This window comes from Oncorhynchus gorbuscha, linkage group LG12, assembly GCF_021184085.1.
Source record: "Oncorhynchus gorbuscha isolate QuinsamMale2020 ecotype Even-year linkage group LG12, OgorEven_v1.0, whole genome shotgun sequence".
Classification (NCBI taxonomy): Eukaryota; Metazoa; Chordata; class Actinopteri; order Salmoniformes; family Salmonidae; genus Oncorhynchus; species Oncorhynchus gorbuscha.
Genome location: NC_060184.1, coordinates 43,859,668 through 43,870,934, shown reverse-complemented (window position 1 = coordinate 43,870,934; position 11,267 = coordinate 43,859,668). Strand labels below are relative to the sequence as shown.

The 11,267-nt window shown below is 41.6% G+C and overlaps 1 protein-coding gene across 1 annotated transcript; it reads right to left on the bottom strand.

Moving 5' to 3' along the window:
- Positions 1-5,179: 5,179 nt before the first annotated feature.
- LOC123991703 (G-protein coupled receptor 6-like) lies at positions 5,180-9,278 on the bottom strand. Its single transcript, XM_046293348.1, has 2 exons — positions 9,115-9,278; positions 5,180-6,217 (listed from the first exon to the last, which is right to left on the bottom strand). The coding sequence occupies exon 2, from the start codon at positions 6,200-6,202 to the stop codon at positions 5,180-5,182; it is 1,023 nt and encodes a 340-aa protein (XP_046149304.1). The 5' UTR covers positions 6,203-6,217; positions 9,115-9,278.
- Positions 9,279-11,267: the final 1,989 nt, after the last annotated feature.

Below are 11,267 nucleotides of genomic sequence, written 5' to 3'. Positions count from 1 at the left end.
AATATGGCAGACTAATCCGAACTCCTCTCTCGGCATGTCCAGCACACTCATTATCTCAGCCAATCATGGCTAGTGGGAAGGTTGCTAGCCTTTTCTGTGACTTAACCAACAAGGCTCGTAATTTAACAATTGTATTTGTATTTACAGATGGCATACAAGTTTGTTATTAAGTCACATTAAAGTTCACATGTCCGAGAAGGCATTTCTATATTTTTTACGTTCAAACGGCTCTCCTGTGAAGTTTTGATGAGTGACATGCGCCTAGTTTCCTGAATTGGGTCACATTTGCTCAGGACTTTGTTTTCATTGCGGAAATGAAGGATTCTGCTGTTAATGATAATGCAGAGTATTTTCTGTTGCTGTTGACGCATATCCCACGGTAGTTATCCTCTTAGTCCGCCCCATCCCGGATCCGGGATCGTGACTACAGCCTCAAGCTCATTACCATAACGCAACATTAGCGATTTCTGAAAATTGCAAATTAAATGAAATAAATATGCCTATCCTCAAGCTTATCCTTTTCTTAACAATCCTGTCGTCTCAGATTTTCAAAATATGCTTTAGAACCAGAGAAAATCAATAATGTGTGTAAGAGTGGTGATAGCTAGCTTAGCATTTAGCGTTAGCATTTAGCACGCAACATTCACAAAAACCAGCAAAGGGATCAAATAAAATAATTTACCTTTGAAGAACTTCAGATGTTTCAATGAGGAGACTCTCAGTTACATAGCAGATGTCCAGTTTTTCCTGAAAGATGCTTGTGTAGGACACAACGTTCCGTTTTGTTACTATGCATTTGGCTACCGAAACTAACCGAAAATTCAGTCACCTAAACGTCAAACTTTTTTCCGAATTAACTCCATAATATCGACTGAAACATGGAAAACGTTGTTTGAATCAATCCTCAAGGTGTTTTGTCATATATCTCTTCATTGAAATCCCTTCCCTGGAAGCGTGCATTCTTCTCTGATTCGGATGGAAAAATACTGGTACCTGACTTTTGCGCACCAATTTCCACGCAGACACCGTGCGGGACACTTGGTAATTGTAGGCTCTTATGCTCAATCTTCCAATGATATGCCTACAAATACGTCACAATGCTGCAGACACCTGGGGGAAACGATAGGAAGTGTCCGTTCATTCCTGTCGCATTCACAGCCATATAAGGAGATCATGGAAAACGTGCCTCCAGAAATCCTGTTGATTTCCTGGTCACTCAAACATCTTGGTTTTGCCTGTAGATTTTGTTCTATGGCACTCACAGTGAAAATCTTTACAGTTCTGGAAACGTCAGAGTGTCTTCTTTCCAAAACTATCAATTCCAAGCATAGTCGAGCATCTTTTCGTGACAAAATATTGCGCTTAAAACGGGCATGTCTTTTTATCCAAAAATGAAATACTGCCCCTAGAGTCTTAACAGGTTATTGGGGTCCAATTTGTCTCTACTTTTGTGGATTGGGATAATCAGTCCTTGGATCCAAATACTGGGGATGATGCCAGAGCTGAGGATGATATTAAAAAGTTTTAGCGTAGCTACTTGGAATTTGTAGTTTGTATATTTTGTCATTTCATTTAGGATACCATCAAAAACAAAGGACTTTTTGGATTGAAGGGTTTGTATTTTGTCAGGTACTGTAGTTCATTCAATTTAATTTGAGAATCCAGAGGGTTCTGGTAGTCTTTAAATCAAATCAAATCAAATGTTATTTGTTACACGTGCCAATACAACAGGTGCTTGGAGTTAATAGAGTTAATCAAATATTTACTAAATAGCTAAAGTAAAAGAATCACAAGGTAACACAATAAATGTGGTACCGGTACCAAGTCAATGTGTGGGGTTACAGGTTAATCGAGGTCATTTGCAAAGTTAATATGCATAGATTATAAACAGCGAGCGTTACACCGAGGCCTGTACTCTGGAGCAGGATCGATTTGGAGGTCGTTCCTTCATGGTCTGAGGCGATGTGTCACAGCATCATCAGATTGAGCTTGTTGTCATTGCAGGCAATCTCAATGCTGTGCGTTACAGGGAAGACATCCTCCTCCCACATGTGGTACCATTCCTGCAGGCTCATCCTGACATGACCCTCCAGGGTGACAATACCACCAGCCATTGTGCTCGTTCTGTGTGTGATTTCCTGCATGTCAGTGTTCTGCCATGGCCAGCAAAGAGCCCAGATCTGAATCCCATTGAGCACGTCTGGGACCTGTTGGATCGGAGGGTGAGGGCTAGGGCCATTCCCCCCAGAAATGTCTGTGAACTTGCAGGTGCCTTGGTGGAATAGTGGGGTAACATCTCACAGCAAGAACTGGCAAATCTGGTGCAGTCCATGAGGAGGAGATGCACTGCTGTACTTAATGCAGCTGGTGGCCACACCAGATACTGACTGTTACTTTTGATTTTGACCCCCCCCTTTGTTTATGGACACATTATTTCATTTCTGCTAGTCACATGTCTGTGGAACTTGTTCAGTTTATGTCTTAGTTGGTGAATCTTGTTATGTTCATACAAATATTTACACAAGTTTGCTGAAAATAAACACAGTTGACAGTGAGAGGACGTTTCTTTTTTTGCTGAGTTTATTTTAATTGACCATATTAGATTATAATTTTAATTGCACACACATTGATGTCAGACATGCGCCTAATCCATTGCTCGGTTGCTGATGACTGAGATGAATGAAGAAGCAGATTTCAGGAGCAGGACAAGACACCCTCCTTTTGACTGATAACTGATAGATGGGCATGTAAGTGATAGGCCTATCTGTCTTATATGATTACGATGGTGATAATGCTTCTTGACAGTGTCATAAAGTGTATTTTCTTAGTCCAAGTAAAGTGACGGGAAATGTGTATTTTCTACAAGCTATTTAAAATATGTAAAGAATTCATAACAACACCAACAAAGGATTTAAGAAACAAATTTTTAAACGAAAGGAAACTTCTCGGCAGGGATTTTTGGGAGGGGAATAAATGTGGGTTTTGACACTGATGTAGGTGTCATAACCAGCCATAAAATAATGCAATATATGTCACAACAGTTGTAAATATATGGGTCATGACAATGTTATGACCATATTATGACGGGTAATAACAAGTTATGTCAGCTGTTATGACATATTATGACATGGTTATGACTGTGTCATAACGTGTTATGCCACTGAGTGTCAAGTAAAGTGTTACCAAGAATGTGGTGCATTTTTCACAATTTTCCAATTTTCCACAATCAAGCTTGCTTTACGTTGTAATGAATGTGTAATAAAAGTGTGATACTTAATCGTTCTTGATCGTTCCTCCAGTTATTTGAGTTTTTCCTCTAACGTATTCTGTGCCTCTATAGTACAGTGTTATTGCCATCCATCTGTTTTGCTAGTTCCCCCTTTTCCTTTGTTAGGACCTCTATCTCTTTTGACTTAAAATGTTTTCATTTTAAAGATTAGTATTTATTTGCATGACCTCTGAAGGCACATTTGAAAGTCTCCCATGCAACGAGGGGCTCTGCTGTACCTATGTTATGCAGGAAAAAGTCTGTTATATATTTTTTTGTCTTGGTTAAGAACAGATTATTATCCAATATAAAATTAAATTAAAAAAATAACTACAGGTTTGGGTCAAATCCAATTCAACACAACACATCCTGAAACCCACTCTATTTTCAAGAATTGTGGTGGCGGCATCATGTTTTTGCATATGCTTGTCACCAGCAGGGACTGGGGAGTTTGTCAGGGTCAAAAGAAATATCAAAGGAACAAAGCCCAGGTTAGAGGAAAACCTGCCTCAGTCTTCTGAAAACCCTGCCTCAGTCTTCAGAAAACCCTGCCTCAGTCTTCTGAAAACCCTGGGATAGAGTTTTATTTCACAGCAGGACAATAACAAAAAATGTAATGCCAAAGACACACCAGAATAGCTTGCCAAGAGGTGTTGAGTGTTCCTAAGTGGTCCTGGTCCAGTCTCAGTCCTGACTCAAATGTGCTTAAGGTTTGAATATTGCTCTCCGTCAATGATTCTGAACCAAATTTACTGAGCTTGAGCAATTTGGACAAAGAAATGATGTATGTTGCCCTAAGAGTTGCGCAATGTTGGTAAAATCTTGTTCAGAATTATTCACAGCTCTTAGGGCTGCCAAAGGTGCTTACACCGAGTTTTAACTCTGGGGTGTGAAGACATACACAATCAAGGTTTTTAAAATTATTATTCATTTAAAAAATGTTAAAGAAATTGTCATTCACTTTGAAAATGTGGGGTAGAATGTGTAGATCGGAATGGAAAATAACGAAAATAATCCCTTTTAAGATGAAGGCACCGAAATGTGAAGACTTTGCAAGGGGGTATGTAGACTTTCACTATGTAATCCTTACATTATCATCTTGCTGCTGTAGCTTCACTCACCTCAGTCGATAAACATTCTACAAACACGTCAAAATTAGCTGATACATTACGCACTACTACATCACCAAGATGGATTAAAAACTCTAGTTTCATGTCAAGTCAAACAGCAGTTACCTAGCCATCTACAACCATCTTCCACCTCTGCAGTATTTTGAGAAAAATGTTTTGGTAGCCTAATTTAAGTTTTGGTAGCCTAAGACTTTGGTAGCCTAATTTAAATTGTTGGTGTTGAGCTAGGGTATAGAGACTTCCATACTCTGCCATACCCAATTGACACCCCTGAGTTGGAAGACAGGAAGATGCTGAGCAAAAAAAGAAAACAACCCAGGTGCGGCAAAATAACACTTACAGAGAAACATGTGGCAGGAACACGAGGCGCACACTTATTTTCTCATTTTATTCATATACTCATCTCGTATAAAATGTACAATCAAATAGACAACTTAACAAAATCTAAAATTACCCACAGTACTGACAAATACAAAGTAGCAAATAACACCAACATATATAGGCCTATGCAATACTGCTTTGGCATTTCAAATACATTCAATAAAGTGCTAGTTTTTTAATTCTTTGATCATATAAATACATAATGTCATTATTTATTTTCTTTACAAAAGCTGTTGTTCACAGCATTTCAGACGTACTGTGTCCTTGTCTTCAGTCGCAATAAAGTGCAGATGCTTGTTAGACATACATTTCGTTTAAAGGATTTAATGGTCAACTGAAAGCGAATCATCGGTTGTCAACATGCACACGTACACACACATTTACGTTCACTCAGCACCCTCTAAACTTCACTGGGTGACCTGGAGTGGATGGCTAAGTTGCTCTGAAAGCAGCCGCAGAAGAGGACGTAGAGCGAGCGCTGGATCTCGGCATTACGGTAGGCGTAGATGATTGGGTTGATCATGGAGTTGTAGGTGGCCGGAAGCAGCGTGGCATATGTGTATACCGACGGGTATTCGTGCTCTCCCACCAGGCAGTAGATGGCGAAGGGTAGCCAGCTCGAGCCGAAGGTGCCTAGAATGATGGCGAGCGTGGCCACACCCTTCTTGGTGGCCACGTAGTGCGATGTGGTGAAGAAGTGCTGTTGAAGAGCGATCTGGTGCGCGTGGCGGCACACGATCTTGCAGATCTTGAAGTAGAGGGTCAGCATGAGTATGAAGATTATGAAGAAAGAGACCGCCAACAATGTCACATTGCTGCGAGTGAGTGGGCGCACGATGCTACACAAGCTTGGGTCGTCCAGGCAGTTCCAGCCTAGCACAGGCAGCAGGCCCAGGCACAGAGACACGCCCCATGTGCTCACTAGCATCAGGTGCACGTAGTGGAGCGTCTTCTCTGAGAAGTAAGTCAGTGCGTTGTATAAAGAGAAGTACCGGTCCACTGTTATAGCCAGCAGGCTGCTTATGGACGCCGTGAAGGAGGCCACTAGGAACCCAACAGTAATAAGACTAATAGTCTCTGAGGAGAGGACGTACTGGAACACAAAGTTGAGGATTAATCCCATGCCTGCCAGTAAATCCGCTGTGGCTAGGCTTCCTACGAGCACGAACATGGGTGTGCGCAGGGTTGGCGTATAGAAGATGATAGCCACCACGATGGCGTTCTCGCAGGCGATGACAGTGCCCGACATGCAAAGCATGATATCCCACGGGTTGATGGGGAAGTCCAGAGGGGTGGTGGAGAGCCCCAGGCTGACATTGCGCTCTGGAAAGTTGGTCTCCATCCACGGGAGAGCCCCTCCAGCCACCACAACTGTCATTGCGGTGTCTTTACACAGGAAAGTCTTGTTCATGTCTGCGCACATGTCTGCTTTCCCCTCCTGAAGAGAGAATGAGATAGAGAGAGATTGTGGTTTAGTTTCACTAAGGAAAACCATGGCAACCATGACAGAGAGGGAGAAGCGTTCATCCATGTATGGGTAAGATAGTCTAGCTAGCTCAATTTTTTTATATTACACGTTTCTAATTTTGTCAAAGTAGTTTTCATTGCAAGTTAAAGCGTACTGTTAGCTAGTTAGCTAACATTACCTGTCTGGCTTACTAGCTAACACTACATGTATGATCTGTGTAGTAATATTATCCGTATTTCATAGCCATTTGCATTGCTATTTATAGCTAGCTAACATTGAACGGTACCCATAGTTGGTTACCTTTAGCTACCAGCAGATTCAGGTAGTAACATTATGAGTTGGGATTATGGTTCATTGTTAAGCTAGCTAACTAACTGCATGTCTAAACAAAAGACTCAACTATGCAAGTAACCATTTCACTGTTCCGTTTACACCTTCTCTATCCTGTGCATGTGACAAATGAACTTAGATTTGACTTGATATAGTCTGTGTTTACCAGAGTGAAGAAGAACATGACCTGCACCACTCTGGTACACTCTGAAATAGGGGTAGATAGCCAGAGGGAATTTACAAATGCATCCTTTGAATTTAGCGAGCTGTTTTAGCTTGCCACCACATCATGTATGTTGGATATATATGTTGGATATAATTGAATGTTCAATGCTAGCTAGTTTATGTTAAATGTTGCTTTCAGTGAGGGTTGGGTTTCTCTGAGAGCAATATAGCTAGAACTGGCTAACTAGCTAGATTATTTCTAGCTAAAAAGGTAGTTGGTCTGGAGCCTCATCTGCCTATGTGTCACGAATATTACCGAAGGTGACTCCCCTTCTTGTTCGGGTGGCGCTCGGCGGTCGTCGTCGCCGGTCTACTAGCTATCGCCGATCCGTTGTTCTGTGTTCGTTTAGTTTTGTCTAATTGGTAGCACCTGTTTCTAGTTTGATTGTTAGGATAGGGTATATATAGTCTGTTTAGCCCGCTTCTGTTTCGTGCGTGTCATGCTTTGTCATTGATTATCATGTCTTGTCTCTGTGCTTCCCTTCTATTCGTTTCCCTCTGCTGGTCTTATTAGGTTCTTTCCCTCTTTCTATCCCTCTCTCTCCCCTCCCTCTCTCCCTCTCTCGCTCTCTCTCTCTATCGTTCCGTTCCTGCTCCCAGCTGTTCCTCATTCTCCTAACTACCTCATTTACTCTTTTCACACCTGTCCCCTATTTTGCCCTCTGATTAGAGTCCCTATTTCTCCCTCTGTTTTCCGCTTCTGTCCTTGTCGGATCCTTGTATGATGTTCGCTGTTCTGTGTCCTTGTTCCGCCCTGTCGTGTTTTACCTTCTTCAGATGCTGCGTGTGAGCAGGTGTCAATGTCAGCTACGGCCGGTGCCTTCCCGAAGCGACCTGCAGTCTGTGGTCGCGTCTCCAGTCATTCCTCTCTACTGACGAGTGGATTTCAGTTTTCCTGTTTTTGCTTTCACCTAGATAATATCCAGGATTATCGCTTTTGTCTAAGACTGGAATAAAGACTCTGTTTTCGTAAAGTCGCTTTTGGGTCCTCATTCACCTGCATAACAGTGCGGGCTTGTTCGTCTGTTTTGTTGGTTGAGTGTATTTTGTTGTATTTTGGGTTACACGCTGTCCGGTTATATTTCTGTTCATTTGTGTTTTCACTTTGTACATGTTGTGTTTCGGGACATTAAAGCGTGTTGTTTTTCCCACATCTTTGCTCTCTGCGCCTGACTCCACACCTCTTCACTCATAATTGTGACACTATGGACAGACCACAGCCAATGTAAGTTAGTCTTTTGTATAATTTAGTTAGCTAGTTCCTGAACATTAACCCCTTGTTCTTCATCTTGTGTGGAATAGTTTCACTGACTCTCTGTCTCTGCATTATCCACAGGGTAACTGTCAACTTGTGAGTTAAGGTTAACTTGTGAGGTAATGAAATCTGCATTGTAAGCATCAATTTGATGTTCATGAACATTAACCTGGAATTCTTCATCTTGTGTGGAATTTCATTTTTCTCTCATTATCCAGGGTTAACTCAAATAGTCTGTGTAGCTATTGTCTTAGCTATTTATTTGAAATATACACTGAGTGTACAAACATTAGGAACACCTGCTCTTTCCATGACATAGACTGACCAGGTGAATCCAGGTGAAAGCTAGGATCCCTTATTGATGTCACCTCTTAAATCCACTTCAACCAATGTTGAAGGTGAGGAGACAGGTTAAAGAAGGATTTTTAAGCCTTGAAACGATTGAGACATGGATTGTGTATGTGTGCCATTCAGAGGTTGAATGAGCACAGTCCACCACCCAAAGGACATCCAGCCAACTGTGGGAAGCATTGGAGTCAACATTGGGCAGCATCCCTATGGAAGGCTTTCAACACCGACAAATTGAGGATGGTTCTGTGGGTAAAAGGAGGGGTTCAAGTCAATATTAGGAAGGTGTTCCTAATGTTTTGTACACTCTGTGTATGTCACTATATTAGGCTTATGTATGGGTGGACAGCAAAGTAGGAGCCATCCATGGTGCTGAAACTTGGGCAACTTAATAACTGCAGGGTAAAAACTTCAACCCTGATTCATTAAAACCTCACAAAAGACAGATATCTAAAACTGTTATGACAACACGGTAATGTGTCCAAGTTTAAAGACCACAGGAACAGCAGCACTCGAGGAGCTATCCATGGTGCTGAAACTTGAAACTGAGTAATAGGCTATGTTCGTGGATAAAACTTCAACCCTGTCCCACTTAACTCCCCAAAACGAAACAAACTGATAAACAATATTATCATAAGTCAATTAATGAGCATACCTTCTATTCACCAAGTTTAAGTTTCCATGTAAAAGGACGATGTAGGTTACCTACCTTCGTTTCACACAGCGCTTTAGGAGAAAACCGTCTTTATAGAAAAGCAAAACCGTGCCTTTCTTCGAAACCACTGAGGTACAGCCCTCGTTTTTGTTCTGTTTCCCTCGCATGGGCGAGACAGCGAGGGCAGGTGAAGCATGGACACGCGCGGGGAGAGTGACTGAAGCTCGATAGCCAGAACCGTAAAGACTAACGTCAGCGAGCGGTGGAGCGTTATTAAACCCAAGTGACGTCAGGCCCATTGTAGAGCGCGAGAGAGAGAGCTGAGAAGTCCGCCTCGCGATCACATGCTCAAAGGGAACCTCTACACCTGCCTGATGTGTTGATGTGAGGCGATAGATGACTGAGATTGAATTTGTGGAGCGGGAATACAGCTACTGTATGTATTGACTCTCATGGGCCAGGGGAAGATGTTTTGGTGTGGGGGTGCTGAGATAATTTTTTTCTCGCTGCGCTGCTGACGACTATGTTTGTACACTCATAGTGTAGTAATAGAGGGTTCAACACAGCACCACCACTACTATACCCCCCTTAGTGCTGCTCCACGTGTTACCAGGCCTTAACAGGCAGGCTGTAGAGGAATCAGTCAGCAGTCCATCTTTTCTGGAAGTAGATCCTGTTATGTTAGTCCTGCACTACCCTCTCCAGTCTACTCCACAAAACAGTTTAAATGGCAAGCGTGGTAACCAACATTTAGACTGGTGTCCAAGCTTACTGTACTACTCATTATGTAATGCAGTGAGGACAAGTTGCAGCCCCCCTTTTGTCAGCCAGCAGACCAGTTAAAAGTTTCGACACATCTAATCATTCAAGGGTTTTTCTTTATTTTTTACTATTTTCGACATTGTAGAATAATCGTGAAGACATCAAAACTATGAAATAACACACATGCAATCATGTAGAAATAAAAAAAGTGTTTAACCTGTTACTCCTACCCCCTACTGTTTCGAACATTCTGTTAAAAATCGCGCAACATTTCAGCGCCCTGCTACTCATGCCAGGAATATAGTATATGCATATGATTAGTATGTGTGGATAGCGAACACTCTGATGTTTCTAAAAATTGTTAAATCACGGCTGTGACTTTAACAGAACGTGAGTTTCATCGAATAGCGCAGGAAAAACCTGATCACTGAAAATGGAAATAAATATCCTTGCGCTTACTTCGAGGATTTGTTCAAAGTGAACCGAATTACATGAGACCGAGGTTTCAGCGCCTACAGCTACCACACGTTGTCTGGAGTCTTTGATTCGCAATTGATTCTTGGTCTAACCGGTTCAAGGGAACTCCTTCCCTGCTGTCTCCGACCGGATGTTTTGGTCGAGCTCTCTCCGGCCATGTTTTTTTCCAGATGACACTATAGAAGTTACATCATCTCCTGATTAATTTTATCACTTATTAACGTGTACTAATACCTAAAGTTGCATTACAAAAGTATTTCGAAGTGTTTTGTGAAAGTTTATCGTCGACTTTTTGAATTTTAAAAAATGACGTTACGTTATGAAACGCTCTTTTTTTCCGTTTATCATACAGTCTACATAGAACGATATCTAGGCTATATATGGACCGATTTAATCGGAAAAATACCCAATAGTGATTACGGGACATCTAGGAGTGCCAACAAAGAAGATGGTCAAAGGTAATGAATGTTTTATATTTTATTGTGCGGTTTGTGTAGCGCCGAATATGCTAATTATTTTGTTTACGTCCCCTGCGGGTCTTTTGTGGTGTTATATGCTATCAGATAATAGCTTCTCATGCTTTCGCCGAAAAGCATTTTAAAAATCTGACTTGTTGCCTGGATTCACAACGAGTGTAGCTTTAATTCAATACCCTGCATGTGTATTTTAATGAACGTTTGAGTTTTAACTAATACTATTAGCATTTAGCATAGCACATTTGCATTTCCAGAGCTCTAGATGGGACGCCTGCGTGCCAGGTAGGAGCAAGTGGTTTTAACAAATCAAAATATATTTAATATTTTAGATTCTTCAAAGTAGCCACTCTTTGCCTTGATGACATCTTTGCACACTCTTGGCATTCTCTCAACCAGGTTTACCTGTATTGCTTTTCCAACGGTCTTGAAGGAGTTGGTCTGCTTTTCCTTCACTCTGCGGTCCAACTCATCCCAAACCATCTCAAATTGGTT